General features: G+C 37.8%; 1 protein-coding gene across 20 annotated transcripts in view; it reads left to right on the top strand.

The window, feature by feature from the left end:
• LOC143040246 (tyrosine-protein kinase Src64B-like) overlaps window positions 1-18,987 on the top strand; it is a 580,796-nt gene that overhangs the window by 520,982 nt on the left and 40,827 nt on the right. For 19 of the 20 annotated variants that reach the window (XM_076210988.1, XM_076211000.1, XM_076210989.1 and 16 more), the window contains 3 exons: window positions 86-348; window positions 11,120-11,273; window positions 14,984-15,133. In XM_076210988.1, the coding sequence (XP_076067103.1) occupies window positions 86-348; window positions 11,120-11,273; window positions 14,984-15,133 (567 nt within the window). The remainder of the gene's footprint in view (window positions 1-85; window positions 349-11,119; window positions 11,274-14,983; window positions 15,134-18,987) is intronic. The other variant, XM_076210996.1, reaches the window with a different exon arrangement.

The raw sequence follows: 18,987 nt of genomic DNA, 5'->3' as shown, positions 1-18,987 counted from the left end.
AAACTTTTCTCATTCAGTTGTTTAACATTAGTAAAGGTGCATGATTTTGCATATCTGTATTTATCATTTTAACCTCGATTTTCAGGAATGTATGACAACAGATTTGAAGTAGCTGTCAAAACACTACGTCAGGGATCAATGAGCCAGGACGCATTCTTGGAAGAAGCTAAAATCATGAAAGACCTTCGTCACCCCAACATACTCGTCCTTTACGCTGTTTGCACAAAGGAGGAACCTATACTTATTGTCACAGAATATATGTGCCAAGGGGCGTTGCTTGAGCTTTTAAGGAATGAAGAATCTAAGAGGACTCTTAAGTTGAATGATCTTATATACATATCTTCCCAAGTAAGAAGACTGATAGAATTTGTAGTGATTATAAAATTTTGTATTCTTTATTTGTTGTGAAATACAGTGCAATTTGACCTTATGGATATAAAGATGGTCACTGGAAAATTTTAACTGTTTCTCTTATGATTAAGATCAGTGAATTGTGTTATTCTTTTATTTATTTATTTATTAATTTATTTATTTATTTTTTTCAAATGGTTGAATTCAAGTGCAAGTTTACCCTCTAAAAAGGGAATCAGTGAGTGCATATCATTCTTCACTGTTGTGCAAGTAACATGCATCATCATAACTTACCACTGTGTCTGATGGTGAAGTCTATTTTCATTGTGGTTATGTATGTATTAAAGGGTAAATGCATTAATATCAAGTAATATATGGGGAAAAATGGTGTAGAATACTGAAAGAACTTTCAGGTTGACAGAAAAATGGAGAAGTGGTTTATGATGGGAAGTGAAGATTGATCATAGTAAAGAAAATACATGTTGCATTTGAAAATTTATTGCAAAAACCATCTCCAGACAAGAGTAGTGGTTACCAAGGAAATATGATGTACTCTTCATCAAATCTGTAAGGTGTACTTTTTGAATGCATTTCATGTTGCACTTCAGTGATCCAGTGGTACTCCTTGAAGATTTTGTTTTGATTGATGTGTGACAATCTTGTTTGACTGAGGGAGAGATTATACATTTTTCTGTTATTTTTGTTGGGTTGCTTAGTCTCAATAAGACATGAGATTAACAAAGGAAATCAGTCACCCTTACATGCTTTGCCAGAGATCCTGTACTCCAGATATGTGTGTCTACCAAATTGTAATATATGGGCTATAGCTATACTTGTCTCCCCATTTGTGTACTGGTTTAAGTTCATTTATGTTGTTCACCTAAATTATTTCTTGATATAAATTGTTCCTCAAATTGATGTATCTCTTTAGATAGCTATGTTTTTTAACATCTTTAAAAATGTCTTCTATAGATTCATGCCATAACCTCGTTCATCCTATAATGATAGGTCTCTGAATATTTTTCAGTTTCTTTCTTCATTGAAAAGATAACTATGATATCATAGATGGGAAGGTGTGTGAGAGGAGAAAGTTAAAGGTAAATGTGGGTAAAAGTAAGGTGATGAGATGCACAAGGGGAGGATGGTAGCAGTTTGGAAGTAAGTATTAAAGGAGAGAGGCTGGAGGAAGTGGATAGCTTTAGGTCCTTGGGGTTGCATGTAGGTGGAAAGGGAGGAGTGGAGGTGGAGGTAGAATGTAGATTGAGAAAAAAGTGTAACGAGAAGTAGACATCTGGGAATGGATGTTCAGAGGAGATTGTATGAAGGGATGACTGTGTGGACAGCACTATAGAGGCAGAAATATGGAACATGAGAGAGGAGGAGATTAAATGTCTTAGAGATAAAATGTCTGGTAGGGGCTACAAGGTTGGATAGTGTTAGAAATGAGGGGGTGAGAAGGAGAGCAGGGGTGAAAAAGGAGATGAGTGATAGGGTTGATGAAAAAGTATTGGGATGGTTTGGACATATAGAAAGAATGAGTGAAGAAAGACTAATAGAATAAGTGTGGAAGACAGGTGGAGGGAGTGAACATGGGTGGGACAACTGAAGATAAGATGGAGTGATGGGGTAAAAGGGGCATTGAGAAAGACAGAGGCGTCTGTTGAGGAAGGAAGGGAGAAGGCAGAAGATAGAGGTGAAGCAATAATGGTTTTGTATGTATGATACTGTGATGCATGGAAGAGAGTGGGTGGAGGATAGGGGGATGGTAGAGGGAGTGGTTATGAATGAATGATATTTTGATGCAGACTGAAGGGATTTCTTCTGGTCTTCAATGTTACTACATGAGGGGACAGAGTTGCTGATTAAATGAAGTGGCCTTGCAGTGGATGTATTGTGTCGTACTGCATTGTTTCTGACCCACGGGTGGGAGTGGAATTATGTCTTTCAACTTTGGCTACCTTCCTGGTAAGAGGGGAAAAAGCCCTTGGTTGTATGTGTTGTTCACCTAAATTATTTCGTAATATAATTTGTTCCTCAAATTGATATATCTCTGTAGATAGTTATGCTTTTTAATGTCTTTGAAACTGTCTTCTATAGATTCATGCTATATCCTCTTTCATAATAATAGGTCTCTGAATATTTTTCCCATTTCTTTATATAAATGATAACTGTGATATCCCTATCTTTTCACTTTTCATGTCTACATGGTGACACTGCTGTGCAGTCTGACTGTAATGTAGCCTGATGGTGTGGTTATATGGCATTTGTTGTGTTTCCTATGCTGTGTTGATATGTCCTAAATTTTATATCCAAAGTTTGTGTCTGTGTACTCCATCTGTTTTCTTTAGCTGGAACATTGATTCATCTAGAGGAGGTAGAGGGTGGCCAAGGGGCCTGTTTGGCTCTTTACTAGCTTGAGTTCTCTATGTGAGTACTTACAGACATACAATAGTGTGTGCAAAAATCATACACGAATTTAAGAGCAAACTAGACACTGCGAGATATAAAGACGGGACACCACGAGCATAGCTCCCCTTCCCATAAGATACAACAAGGTAAATACATATTTTATGTACATATACAAATACATATTTATATACCTATAAATTTCTTCCCCCATATAAAAGAGGTAACCAGCCAAGGCATGCACCCATCCTACTCCCATCCATCACCCATTTCCTTTTTATCTTAGCTCCTTGTGGATAAAGGTTTATCCCCATCTCCTGCCCACTGCCCAAGTCAGAAACAATGCAACAAGACAGCACATCCACCACAGTGCTAGTTGCTTCATCTAAATGGAGACTTTCCCTCCTCATTCTCTTATGTGAAAATAGAGAAGACGAGGAGAAATTCTTTTGTGTTGTGTCAATTTATATTCAATTCACAACCATTCACCAATCACACTTATATCTTGCCTTCTCCCTTCCATACTCAACAGACATTCCCTTTTACTCAAAGCTCCCTCCATCCATCCATCTCATTCTTGGTCTTCCCCTCAGATTCACTCCATCCTCTGCCTCCTACACTCTTTTGGCTAGTTGTTGTTCATTCTTTCCATGTGCCCAAACCATCCCAGTATTTTTTCATCTACCCTTTCAGCCAGTTCCCTTTCCACTCCCATTCTCCTCACCACCTCATTTTTCACTCTGTCCATCCTCATAACACCCACTATACTTCTCAAACACTTCATTGCAAACATTTAGATTTTTCCTTTCTACCTCATTTAGATTCTCAGTCTCTGCCCCAATATAGTGTTCCATGTATACATATACCAAAAGATGCTTACCCCATTGTAAGGGAGGGTTGCAAAGTCAAAGTATAACCCACCCTACATCCTTCCACCCATCTATCCATCCAAAACTCCGTTCATTTTCCCTCCCATTGTAGCTCTTCATGGATGAAACTTCATCCCTGTCCCTTGCCACACTATACAGGTCAGAAGCAATACTTACATGCTGATGATGATCTTTTTTAAAGTGTTGTCAAAAGTTGGGGTGTGCACAATCCAGGCAATACAGCCAGATTCAGCACTGCCACAGCAGGGTCTTACAGCTAAGGCTGGTTTACTACCAATCTATTACATGGCAGTCCCATGCGCTGAATGGCCTACCGGCTCTGGCGCTTGGCCTTCAAGCCAAAAATTTCATAAATCAATCAATCAATCATGGCAGTCCCCCTCCCCCTTCAACCACTCAATATTTTTTCAGAGCATTCAATCAGTCCATTGCCCCAGGTTTCTACTGTAAGAGACCCACAACTTCCAGGTAACTGGGAACAACAACTAGGCTGGTTCATAAGTCACTCAAGGAGGAAAATATTGTATTGTTGTGTGGTTATGCCAACAATGGGGCAGTTTAAGATGAGGTGTTCAATGTTCTCTGTGGATTGTTATATTTATGGTAGTTTGGTTCAGTAGCCAGGCCTATTTTGTGTGGATACTGTCCTTGTGCTGGATGATGACCTGAATACAGAAGTGCCAGTATGGTTCTTTCTTCTTTTGGGAGGAATATTTTTGTATGGCTGGGTTAGAAACAATGCATCAAGACACAGCAAGGCCACTTCATTTAATCAACAACCTCCCCTCTCCAAAGGGATTTCTTCCCATCTTCTCTTTTTCTGCCCGAGGGGAGGGGGGGGGAGTGTCGCCAATTAAATGAAGTAGCCTTGCTGTGAATGTGCTGTCTTGCTGAATTGCTTCTGACCCAGGGCAGTGGGTGAGATACAGGGATGACCCATCATCCATGAAGAGCCAAGAAAAGAGGATGGGAGGGAGTGGTGGTGAATGGGAGTGGAGTGGGTGGGGATGAAATGTGTAGGAATAAAATTTTGCTTTTTGACTTTGGCTACCTCCCTTAGAAGGGAAAAAAAGTCCTTGGTATATGTATGTACAAGTTAATTGGTCAGTAGATACTAAGGTCATTCTGGTCTCCTTTCTTGTAAGTAAAATTGCTATAGCATTACATCTACATCATGATTCAAGAATGCTTTCCTGACATAACAATGGGTATATAAATGAGCTAATTTAAAATTAAATTTCCCTGCATCTTTCAGAAGATCTATTGATAGGTCATCTTCCCCAGGTGCTATTCCTTGTCTCGTACTTTTTAGAGCAAAAGTTAACCTATTCATTTGTAATTTGTACCCTACTAGTGTCTACTGATGAATTTACTGATTCAAATACAGATTCAGCTGACATTGATCAGTGAGGATAATTCAAGAAATATTGGAAAAAATAAGGTACAAGGAGCTTTGAAATTGATGAGAGCCTAGTAAGACTCCAGGGTTAGATGGATGTCATGCAGAATGTCTGAAAACGGGAAGTACAGTTATAGTGGACTGGCTAGTGAGGTTGTTTAATGTGTGTAAGTTTGGAGGAATGTTAGCATTGTTCTGCTTTACAAAGGAAAATAGGAGAAATGTATTTACCTAGTTGTATATTATGGGATGAGAGCTATGCTCATAGTGACCCATTTTTGTATCTCTCCGCGTCCAGTTTATTCTTAAAATCATGTATAGTTGTGGCATTCACTGTTTCTCTGTCCAGTTTGTTCCAGACATCAATCACTCTATGTGGGAAGCTGTTCTTTTTCAGGTCTCTTCTATAAGTGTCCTTTTTAGTTTCTTTTCATGTCCTCTTGGTTCTCTTATGTCCCATTTTAATAAGTCATCTCTATCGAGGATTTCCATCCCTTTCATAATTCTGTAAATGGTCAATAGATCATCTCTTTCTCTTCTCTGTTCCAGTGTTGACAGATGTAGTTTCTCCAATATTTGTTCATATGTCAGATTTGCCAGTATAGGTGCCATTTTTGTTGCTGCTCTTTGGATTCTTTCTAATTTTCTTATGTTCTTTGTGCTGGGTGCCCACAATGTTGTGGCATATTCTAGTTTAGGTCTTATCAGTGTAACCACTATTTTTTTTACCATCTACTCATCAATGAAGTCGAAGGCCACTTTCATTGATCTTATTAATTTAAAAGTCTTAAGATCAGTGAAAATGTAGTAGTTTGTGAGGGATCAGTTTGTTTAGTGTATTTGGAAAGGCATATGGGAGGGTTTCAATTGAGAGCATTAGGAGAGGAATAGAGGGAATATTTGGTGTGGAGAAGTGTGGGTTTAGGAAAGCTAGGAGTTGTGTTGATCAAGTTTTTGTGGTAAGGCAGATTTGTGAGAAGGGTTTGGCAAAAGGTAAGGATGTGTTTTTAAGTCCTTATGGGAGTGGTGCAGGGAGGGAGGGAGGAGTGGAATATGTGAGGATGATATGGAAGTGGATTTATGTCTTTGACTTTGGCTACCTCACTTGTAAGGGGGAAAAGCCATTGGTATATATGTTTATGGACTTGGAGAAGGCTAATGATAGGGTAGACATGAAGGCATTGTGGGAGGTAGTGCAGATATATGGGATTTCATCAGGGCAGTGTCATGTTGCCATGGCTGTTTAATGTGTATGTGGATGGGGTGGTAATGGAGGTAAATTTCTGGGTAATAGGCAGGGGATTGGAGATGGTTAGAGATACAGGATATAAGTGGAAGATGATTCAGTTGTTGTTTGCCAATGACACTGTGCATGGCAGGGTTAGAAGAGGGATTAAGGCAGTTAGTGATGGAATTTAGGCATGTAACAGAAGAAAATTGAAAGTAAATGTAAGGTGATGTGAAGTACAAGGAGAGGAAGGCAGGAAGTTAGAAGTAAGTCTTAAAAGAGAGAAGCTGGAGGAAGTGGATAGTTTTCAGTATTGAGGGACAATGGAGAAGTGAGGTTGGAGGTAAACTGTAGATTGAGACCAGCAAATGTCTTGGGGATTAAGAAGTGTCATGAGAAATGAGCATCTGGGAATGGATGCAAAAAGATTATATGAAGGGGTGATTGTACCCATGACACTATATGTGGTGTAGACTTGGACACATGAAAAGAATGAGTGAAGAAAGATTAGCAAAAGAGGTGTGGAAAACAGAGGTGGATGGAGTGAATGTGAGGGGACAATGAAGGATGAGATGGATGGAATGAAAGGTGCTTTGAGCGAGAGAGGAATGTCTGTTGAGCAAGGAAGGGAGAGGGTGGGAGATAGTGGTAAATAGAGAATGGTTATGTGTGGGTGAAATTTGACCTAGCCTGAAGAGATTTCTCCCTGTCTTCTCTATTTTCCACATGAGGGGGCGAGGAGTGTGGTGGGTTGCTGTGTAAGGTGGCCCTGCTGTGAATGTGCTCTGTCTTGCTGCATTGATTCAGACTATGGCAGTGGGCAGGAGCTAAGGATGACCTTTCATCCACAGGAGCTAATATAAGAGGGAAACAAGGGTGATGGGTATTTACCTAGTTGTATCTTACGGAAAGGGGAGCTACACTTGTGGTGTCCCACCTTTGTATCTTGCAGTGTCTAGTTTGCTCTTAAATTTGTGTATGGTTTTTGCACACACTATTGTTTTGTCCAGGTTGTTACAAGTGTCCACCCCTCTGTGTAGAAAACTGTTTTTCTTCAGATCTCTTCCATAACTATCCTTTTTGAGTTTCCATGTCCTCTTGTGTTTCTCTTGATCCAATTTAGTAAGTCCTCTCTGTCAAGTATTTCCGTTCCTTTCATGATTCTATAGATGGTCAGTAGGTCGCCTCTCTTTGTTCCAAAGTTGGTAACTTACATTTAGACAGTCTTCATATGACAAGTTTGAAAGTGCTGAGGTCATTTTCATGGTTGCTCTCTGTATTCTTTCAATTTTCTTTATATTTTTTTGGGTACTGGGTGACCATAATGTTGCAGCATACACCAGTTTAGGCCTTATTAATGAGACTAATATTTATTTGATCATTTCTTTTCCAAATAGGTAAATGCTACTTTTATTGATCATAGCAAGTTATAGGATTTTTCATCAATTTTGTTTGTTTATCAGAGGACAAGTTGTTTGAGATAATTACTCCCAGGTCTTTTTCAGATCCCACTTTCTTTACCTCCCTAGTTTCAATTGTATATTGTCCTGATATTCTTTTTTTACTTTTACCAAACTCCATTATGCTACATTTCTTAATGTTGAAATCCACTTCCCACTTCTGACTTCACTTTCAAACCTTGTTCAGGTCTCTCTGTAGTGATTCGCAGTCCATTTCAGTTTTCACTTTCCTCAACAATTTAACATTGTCTGCAAAGAACCTCATTTAACATTCCACATCATCATCCATGTCATTCACATAAATAGCAAACATTGGATCCAATACAGATCCTTGTGGGACTCCACTAGTCACCTTCCAACCTGAATACTTCTCTCCGAGTACTACTCTTGTATTACTACCATGCAGGAAGTCCTCCATCCAGTTTAGTATGTTGCCTTGTATCCCTCCTATGTTTTCAATTTATATATATATATATAATATGTATATATATATATTTTTTTTGTGGTGGTGGTGGTAGTTTGTCAAAGGCTTTTTGTAAGTCTAGGAAAGCACAATAAGCCCACCCATCCCTTTCTTGTATCATATCTATTATATTGAGTAAAAACATATTAAATTTGTAGCACATGATCTTCCCTATCTAAATCCAAATTGTCTTGGGTTTATTACATTATTTTCTTCCAGGTCTTTAACCCATCTATTTTTGATAATATAATTTTTTAACAAATTTTGGCTACAATGCTTGTTAGGGAGACCGGTATGTAAGTAATTGGTGCTTCCATGTTTCCTCCTTTATATATTGTACAATGTTGGCATTTTTCCAGTCCTTTGGTAGTATTCCTTCTTTGAGTGAGCAACTTATTATGTTGTATATTTTGCCCATTAGTTCTTCTTTGCATTCTTTTAGTATCTAGTTTGCAATTCCGTCAAGGCCATGCGATTTCCTAACATCAAGGTTTGTTAATTGGTCCATTATTTCTGTTTGTGTAATTATTATTTCCCTCATGAGGGGAGATTGCACTTTATTTCCTTTGTCCCAATGATGTACTTTTTCTCTAGTGAAAACAGATTCATGACTTAGGCCATTTCTAGATCTTCTGTGTATTCTGTATTTCCTTGGTGTAGTTTCACCATTTCCTGTTTATTTTTAAGTTTACCATTGACATATCTATAAATTAGTTTGGGTTGATCTTTACATTTTTCTATGATGTCTTTTTTTCCTCTTTGTGCACTTTTGCATATTCATTTCTATGGTTGATATAATATATATATATATATATATATATATATGTCATATTTTGTTATTGAACTTTGAATTGTTTGTGCGTCATACTCTGTCTGTCTGTCTGGCTACATCGTTTGTTTTGTTGCACGTCATACTCAGTAAACTGTTGTCGAAGCTGACTAGCTATGACGTCACATTCTGTCTGGGACTGGTTAGAGAAACAGTCGTGGCTCTCCTCGTAAGTTGCATCCTTCCCTTTACTTGTTCAATTATGTGGTCTACTCATATGAAGAGTCCTATATGTTCATTATATATATATATATATATATTGTGTAAACTATATTTTGTAATGTATTTCCAGGTGTTCTAGTTGATTAAAGCTTGGGAGTAGTTACCAAGTCTTATTATTATGACTATATATATATATATATATATCTGCCAGTTTCCAAGTTTTTATCTTTTCTCCATCTTTTCCAAGCTTTGTCTCTTTTGTCTTTTGCCTCACTGCATCTTCTGTTGAACTAGCATTTAATCTTTGCCCTCTTTTCTGTCCTGGTATGTACCTATTCACTCCTTCATTATAGATTTCCGCCAGTATCACCCATTTCTCTTCCACCATTCTATGGTCCTCTCTATATTTATTCTTTATGTTTATAAATGTAACATTGCTATTCTTGCTCCCATCTCCTAATATGAAATCTACTTTACTCTTTGTCATTCCATTTGGACTTCTCCAGATCCATTTATGACAAAATTGAAGTCACCTGTTGCCATGTTCTTCTTCTTTTTCTTCTTCTTTTCTTCTTCTTCTTTTCTTCTTCTTCTTCTTCTTCTCTTTTCTTTCTTTCTTTCTTTCTTTCTTTCTTTCTCTCTCCATGATCCACTACTTGACGTAATCACCATAGAAGTATTCAGTTTCATCATTTGAATCCTGTGAAATTGGTGCATGAACTTGAATTATTTTTATAGAATGCCTTTCACACAGCCTCATCACAATCCAAGCTACCATATCTGGTATACTACTAAACTTCACAATGTTATCAGCAACATCTTGATCTAACAAGAATCCTGCTCACTAGATCTTTCTCCATACCTCTATAGTTGGACAGGTGGTGACTATCTGGTAGCTGCATCAGCTTTCCTTCCTCCCTTCAGACTTCATTCAGGCCCATGATGTCCCACTTGATGTTCTCCAGTTCTTCCATTAAACTGTCCATCCTGTCATCTTCTGAGGTGTAGATCTTCATTTTTTTATGCTATTCATTGTCTAAGACTGAGATCTGCTTGGGCAGTGCATACTCACATTCAATGGAACACTGCTCTTAAGCACATAAGGCAATGTGGTTGGACCTTTAGGGGATGACAATCAAACAGAAATGCCTGGTTTTATTTTGGCTGCCCAATTCATGTTTTCTATGAAGGAATTGTGGCAGTAATCATACCTCCCTGCTAACTAGTTCCTGGTTAGATATATGTTTGGTGTTACCTTGTTCAGTATATTCCGTGGAGCCCTCTAAAGGGTAGCCAGTGGTCCACATCATCATTATAATGGTATCCCATATATCTATGAGGAATTTAGCTGTTCACCATCAGGGACATGCCAGTTAACTGTCAGTCCTGCAACTGTATGCAAGAGCTACTCTTTATCTCATCTTCCATACAAGACCTGTTTGATATGGGTGACCCTGTGAAGATTTTCATCTCTATCAGCAAACTCTTGTAATCATTAAGATACTCAAGACTACTCACTATGTCAAGGTGTCAACTCTTGGATTGATAAATGTGTGTGTGTGTGTGTGTGTGTGTGTGTGTATATATATATATATATATATATATATATATATATATATATATATATATATATATCACACACACACACACACACACACACACACACACACACACACACACACACACACACACATTTTATTATAAAAAAATAGATCAGTAAATAAGATTATATCTTTTACATGAAAGAATATTAAGGTGTGGATGAAGATTTTAGAGTTCATTTGCTGCTTTATTCTTTCCAAGGGTATTGTTTTTGTGGTGGCTTAGGTTATATTCTTTTCTTGTTCTGTAAAATCTTATTAGTCTTTATTCTTTGTAATGATTTTACTTTGTAGTACAATTATTGTAATTGTTGAATTGGTCCTTACCAGGTCGCTTCAGGCATGGCTTACCTAGAAAGTAAACAGCTGATTCACCGAGACCTTGCTGCCCGAAATGTTTTGGTTAAAGAAGCATTGTGTTGCAAGGTTGCTGATTTTGGCCTTGCACGCATCATTGAAGGTGATTCCTACTGCGCACAAACCAGTAAGTGGAAAAGCCTTCATTTCTGTTTTTCTTTATTCATTTACTTTTGTTTATTTTTGTTGTAGAAATAGAGGTAGAACTGATATTAGTAGTATATTGTAAAGAGGGAGCACTTAAGTTTTCCTGCAGGTGCATTAAGATAAAGCTAGTCCTTTAGTGTAATTGATATTCTAGGCATTGCAGTCAGTATTGTAAATTTTCCTTGTCACAGTATATGTAGATAGTTATTTTGTACATTATTTTCTTTATTGAGGGAAGCAAACATGATGTTTGAAATTGTTTATGATCATTCTATTTGAATATAGAATGATAAAAGAAAATGAGATACAAAGAGTATTGAAAATGATGAAAGTTGAAAGCTGGTAAGGTGCCTGAGTTGATATATGTCATGTGGAATGTCTTGACAAAGGGGGGCACTATTATAGTGAGGTTGTTTGATATGTGACAAAGGGAGGGGAATATGTCAGTGAACTTGAGGAGTGCTTGTGTAGTTCCACTTTAAAAAGTGAAATGGGACAAATATGAATGCAGTAGTTTTAGAAGGATCATTCTGTTGAGTGGTGTTGGAAAGGCATATGGGAGTTAATTGAGAAGATTAGGAGGGGAACAGAGGGAGTAATTAGTGAAGAACATTGTAAGATTAGGAAAGGAAGGGGTTGCATAGATAAAATTTTGGTGCTCATGGTTTTTATGAATTTAGAGAAAGGTTATGACGGTCAACTGGAAGGCATTGTGGGAGGTATTGTAGATATATTGGATAGGGGGAAAGCTGTTAACGTCTTCAATAGAAGTCATATATTTGGATGATCTTGAGGCTGCCTGATGTATGATGATGTATCACTACACATACATACATATACCAACAGCTTTTTCCCCCTTACACTGGGGGGTAGCCAATCACAGTACACACAGTATATAAAGTTACACCTGTTATACTCATTCCCTTTCACCCAGAATGTCTGTAACTATGAAAAATGTGATGAAGTCTGTTCCCAAAATATGGTTGTCACTTAGCTACAACTACAAAATGAATATAATCAGGATGCTAGCACTGGCATTCTTGTATACACACTCACTCCTCATGATGCCTCTGGAGGTGTCATGTTATTCTTGGGGTTAAAGGCAGTCATAAGCTTTTATTTGAGTAGTAGAGCTTGTGTTAGGATTGGGAATAGTGAGAGTAAGTAGTTCAAGGTGAAAGTGGGGTTGCTCCAAGGTTGTGTTGTCACCATAGTTGTTCAGCGTATATGTAGATGGGATTGTATGGGAGGTAAATGCAAAGGTTATGGGCAGAGGATTGGAGATGCATTTGATCACATTCATACTTTACTTTTAATGACATAATTTACATTGAAAGAACATCTTTGTTCATGTTAATGTCCCATTACTAAAGAAAAAGAACCAGAGCTCTTTATGGATAGGGATGACATGTGATAATGGACATGGAACTGCCTAGTGTAGGCCTTATGGTCTAATGCATTCTCCCCAATCCTTATATTGTTATGTTCTAAAAAGCCAGGAGGTGCCAAGATAAGAGGGAGGGAGGAGGGTGGAGGGGAGTGGAATATATATAAGAAATGGAATGGGTGGGAGTGGTTTCTATGCCTTTTTCTTTATGGCTACCCCCCATGTAGGGGGAAAAAGCCTTTGGTTTACGTATGTAAAAAGCCACTATTGTTTGTGACGTTGAAAAGTTAAATGAAGATATTGTATATTTTCACAGAAGAGAATCGACAGTTTGAAAATATGCTTGAAATTCTTTTTGCATATCAGTATTTTATTTAGTTGTTTTGCAATACATTCAGCTCCTGCTCCAAAATGCATGTGTGGTGGGTAGATGCATGTGAAAAGGCCTCTCTCCCATCTGTATTGATTGCAGACATAGTTGATAATATTTTGTTTAAATCTTTGAAAAAAAAAAAAGTTTTAGCAGTTTATGAACATTCTTGATGGCCAAATAATTGGAAGCACACTGTTTTAGTGTGAACAGTGGAAAAATAATTATATAATTGTGTGTCACTCTGGTTTCAGTGGTCATACTGCTGTATCTTATCATGTGTTCTTTATTAGGTTTGATAAGAATCTGAGTTCCAAATAGAAAGTTGCAGACAGCCTTTTGGAATCAGGTTAGGGGGGTTGGGGGAGTTGGGGGTTTGGATTGAATGATGTCTCCATCAAGAGAAAGGAGTCTGTTTTAGCATTCTTTGGATGAAATAGGGCCCTTGCTCTTTTGAGGTAGGTAGAATAATTTAACCTCACAAAGATTAAGGGGTTTGCTTAGTGTGGCTTGATGTGTTTGATTAACCTCCACACAACAGTGATGTACTTAGCATTTTTCATTCTGACATTCAACAGAATGGTGAATTAAAGATTAAAGAGACTCTTTATGATTTGAGAGCTCTCTCTCTATAGGAGACATTTGTCTATAATACAGGATAGTTCATAATAATTCGGATGACTACAGAGTGCCCATTTGCACATACAGAAGCTCCTTTATAGGGTACCCCACCCTTCATTTGAGGTGTCCAGACATATAAAGTTTGCCAATGTAATGAAATCCAAACAAATCATCTCTACAGGGTTTAGTTATTACTTAGACTCACAGAAATACTGTTAGATTATCTCTGACTGAAATACTGTTGACCCTTCATTTTATAGACCTCCATTTTTTTGAATTTGGGAAACTGTTAGGGAGGGAGGGGTGGTTAATGGGAGTGGAGTGGGTGTGGATGAAATGGGTGGGAGTGGAATTATGCCTTTTGACTTTGGTTATCTCCCTTATGAGGGGGGAAATGCCCTTGGTACATGGATGTATTGTTCTTACACAATTTTATGTACTAGTACATAGCTGTTACATGTATGTTTTGGTAAAATTGGGGGATACAGTATTTTTTTGCATGAACGAAGTATGGATTATGGCATTTTATGGACAGTGGGAGGGAAGGAGTGTAGTTCATGAGGGTTGACACTCCCATGGTAGGTTTTTGTTCAATTGTCAGAAAAATTAATCATATGAAGAGTGACTGGGATCACAATTGATCAAGGCTTCATCTTCTGAATGTGCCCCCTCGCCTTAAAAAGATTGCCTGGTTTTAGGCAGAACAAAATCAGTATCACAGCCTTGAATTGAAATTGTTTTTAGAAAATGCCTTTCATTGGTAAGTTTGGAAATTAGTCATAATACTTATTGCAATAACCATTTAAATTAATGAACAAATCACTGAGGCTGCTTATATATGAATTGTCTTTACCTTCTCCACTGGTTAATGTTCGTATTTTCTACCCATGTTTGGGTAGAATGGACTGGAGAAAGAACCTTGTATACTTTATTAACTATTAATGGAAGTTTACCTTGTATACTTTATTAACTATTAATGGAAGTTAATAGATATTTTTAAAATTGAAGTGGCTTAGTTGGTGATATTGTAGAATATTTTCATTGACATGTGTGGAACAATGCATGCATTGTTTATTGAAAAACCTTATTTGTATCTTGGTTTGATTTGTTTGCCTTTTCTTTGTGTATAGCCTTGCTGATATAATTTATTTTTAGTGTTTTTTTCATCAAATTATTTTTCCTAGTTGTAAATGTAGTCAGCTACTATAACAATGTGTTTTGTTATTTTGATAGATAAAATGTAACCAATAACTAATTTGAGTATTTTTCATTAACAAGACTAAAATTCATTTCCCTATTTTATTGCAAATAGTTTCGTCCAACCCTTCAGGCAACAAGTTCCCAGTGAAGTGGACAGCCCCTGAGGCAATGTTGTACAACCGTTTCACCATCAAGTCAGATGTCTGGTCCTTTGGTGTGCTCCTATATGAAATTATTACCTATGGTGCCAACCCCTATCCAGGTATGCTTTCAATGCCATTTTTTCTAGTGTTAGAAGAAGTATAGTATTTTCCATATCTGATTTCTCTCTTTTGTTCTCTCTCTTTACTCTCAATTTCTCTCTGCATATGTATATATATATATTTGTCTCTGTTGTTTTAGTGTGGGACCATATATGTATATATATATTTGTCTCTGTTGTTTTAGTGTGGGACCATATATGTATATATATATATTTGTCTCTGTTGTTTTAGTGTGGGACTGTTTCCAAGTCACTGACTGAAAGTTAGGGAAAGGGGAACAGTTACCACTTAGCAGCTCGCCATTGGAAAAAGTAAAAATAGAATATCAGGACAATATAAAATTGGTACAAAGGAGGTGCTAAGATGGGAGGGAGGGTGGAGGGGTGTGGAGTGTTTTCGGGGATGAAATGGGTGGGAATGTTTTTGTGCCTTGTCCTTTTTGGCTACCCCCCTGGTAAGGGAAAAAAAAAAGCCTTGGTATATGTATGTATGTATGTACAAAGGAAGTTAAAAAGGTTAACTTGGAAAGGGACCCAGGAGTAATTATCAGCAAAGACATGGTACCAGACAAGCATATCAACAAAATAGTTGGAGAAACCTTCAATTTACTAAGATCAATGAAAGTGGCCTTTGACTACTTGGATGAAGAAATGGTAAAGAATATATTAGTTACATTGATAAGACCAAGATTGGAGTATGTTATGATACTTTGGACACCCAGTACTAAAAAGAACATAAGGAAATTAGAAATAATTCAAAGATGGCACCAACCCTCTCCAAATTGACATATGAACAAAGATTGGACAAACTTGAACTACCGACCTTGGAATAAAGAAGAGAAAAGAGGGGATTTTCTAATCATCTACAGAATTATGAAAGGGATGGAAGTCCTTGATAGAGATGATTTATTAAAGTGGGATAAAAAAAAAAGAGAGAGGAGGATACAAAAAGAAACTTAAAAAGGATAGTTATAGAAGAGATCTGAAAAAGAATAGCTTCCCACACAGAGTGGTAGATATCTGGAACAAATTGAATGAAAAAACAGTGCAAAAACTATCCAAGAACTTAGGATCAAACTGGATCCTGAAAAATACAAAGACAGGTCACTACGAGCATAGCTCTCTTCCCGTAAAATACAACTCGGTAAAATAGGTTAATACACACAAAATTAAGAAATAATACACGTCAAAAGAATGTGAAGAAATAGTTTTCCATATAGATGCATGAATTTGTGGAATAGTTTAGGTGATATAGCCCAAGCTCAAACAATACACAAGTTCAAATCTAAATAAGATAATTGGAAATAAAAGATATAGATTAAGTTGGAGCCATACATGAATTTGAGTCTAGGTATGTTAGAAAATTAGAGACTAGAAGACTGCACCCAATGAGCATTGCTCCTTTCCTGTAAACTATATTTCGGTAAAATACACACACACTCATGGGACAGAAGAAATGTAAGGGGACACGAGAAGAAACTTAAGAAGGACAGTTACAGAAGAGATCTGAAAAAGAACAGCTTTCCACACAGAGTGATAGATACATAGAATAAATTAAAAGAGAAAACGGTGAGTGCTAAAACTATACATGATTTTAAGAATGAACTGGATGTGGAAAGAATCAACTGCATGTCTCTACGAGCATAGCTCTTCTCCCGCAAAATACAACTAGGTAAATACACACACACTTGGCTGAATGGTGCAGTGGTACTGATCACAACTGCAAATTCAGTGGTCTGAGTTTGATTCCTGCCCCGGGGTGAAATAGCTTCAGCATCACTGCACTGGAAGTTGGCACTCCAACTCTCGTGGGCAAGGAGTTGTGTGTGTGTATTTACCTAGTGGTATCTTACAGGAAGGGGAGCTATGCTCATGGTGTCCCATCTCTGTATCTCACAGTGTCTAGTTTGCTCTTAAGTTCATGTATGATTTTTGGACACGCTATTGTTTCATCCAGTTTGTCACATACATCCACCACCACAAAGGCATAAAAACCATTCCCACCCATTCCATCCCTATCACCCTCCACTCCCCTCTACCCTCTTCCCTCCCTCTTATCTTTGCACCTTCTGGATGGTCATCCCTGCATCTTGTCCACTGGCCTGGGTCAGAAGCTGTGTCACAAGACACAGCACATCCATAGCAAGGCCGCTTCATTAAATCGGTGACCCCACCTCTCCATCCCCTCATGCAGAAAAGGAGGAGATGGGGAGAAATCCCTTTGGGCTGTGTCAAATTTTTCTTACATGTACTCCCTCTCCCCCCATCCCCCACCCATTCCACCACATGGATCACAACATCACCCATATAAAACCATTCTCCACTCACCCCTGTCTTCTCCCGTCCTTCCTCAACAGACATTCCCCTCTTGCTAAAGGCCTTTTACTCCATCCATCTCATCCTAGGTCGCCCCCTCATGTTCACTCCTTCCACTTCTGCCTTCCACACCCCTTTTACTAGTCTTTCTTCACTCATTCCTTCCATGTGTCCAAACCATCCCAGTACTCTTTCATCCACCCTATCTCCCAACACCCTTTCCACCCCCGTTCTCCTCCTCACCTCTTCATTTCTCACTATATCCAGCCTAGAAACCCCTATCATACTTCTCAGACACCTCATCTCAAACACATTCGCACTCCTTCTCGCTTCCTTTTTTATGTTCCATGTTTCTGCATCATACAGTGCTGTTGGCACAATCACTCCTTCATATAATCTCCTCTTAGCATTCATTACCAAATGTCTGTTTCTCATTACACTTTTTAATCCACCAAGGCATTTATTCGCTTCTCTCAATCTACATTCTACCTCCACTTCCACTCCTCCCTTTCCTGCCATGTTCACACCCAAGCATGCACATATATATATATATATATATATATATATGTATATATATATATATATATATATATATATGGAATGGTTTTGACATATTGAAAGAATTAGTGAAGAAAGATTAGTAAAAGAGGTGTGGAAGGCAGATGTGGAAGGAGTGAACATGAGGGGGCGACCAAGGATGAGATGGATGGGGTAAAAGGGACATTAGGACACCTTACCAACTACACTTAACCAACTGATCCTTCTAAAAATGCATTAATACTTGTCTCATTAACCTTTGAAGTTGTTGTGCTGAGTTATTATCAAATAATTTGTGTAGGTAAGTATTTTAGTGTTATGACAGTGTCACATTTTAGTGTTATGTTATGGCAGTGTCCAGACTTGGCCCAAGATTTCTTTATCAACTTCAGCTATATTTCTCATTTTTCCATACAAGGAGAGCTGATAACTGGCAAATACTCTCCTCTCCCAACAACTTTCAGCCAGTGACATAAACAGTCCCACACAGGTACAAGACAGACAACAGTCAAAATCTCTTCCCAGAGAGATCTGTGGAGCTACAGGTTTTCCATTTATTGAAACTTGGGGCAACAGTTGATTGATTGAGTGATTGAATAATGTAGGTGAAAATATTGCTTCTTGGGTTCCTGCATTTTACTGCCTTTTAGTCCCAGATTTATTTAATTTATTTTATTTATTTATCTTTATTTATTTATATTTTTTTAAGTTGTCCTCCCTGTCTGCAGCCCAAGAATGTTTTTAGCCATTTGTTGCCATTGTGGATGGTTATTTCTTTTATCTTTTTTAGATTGTGTGTGTATGTTTCAAGAAATGTCATCAAATACATTGCCTATTTCTGTTACTACCATGACCCTTTTGGGTGGTGCTTTTTGTTAAATATCTCTACCACTTGTACAATGATTGTAAGAAGTGTGATGGTGGATGAACCTCCGTGAATCCATGGTTTTTGTGGATATGGGTAGATTAGTTATGTTTCAGCTATTGATCTTTCCATCAAT

This window comes from Oratosquilla oratoria, chromosome 28 (genome assembly GCF_046742065.1).
Source record: "Oratosquilla oratoria isolate Oo_2021 chromosome 28, ASM4674206v1, whole genome shotgun sequence".
Classification (NCBI taxonomy): domain Eukaryota; kingdom Metazoa; phylum Arthropoda; class Malacostraca; order Stomatopoda; family Squillidae; genus Oratosquilla; species Oratosquilla oratoria.
Note: the sequence above shows the minus strand (reverse complement) of the source record. Positions and strands in the feature narration are given on the sequence as shown.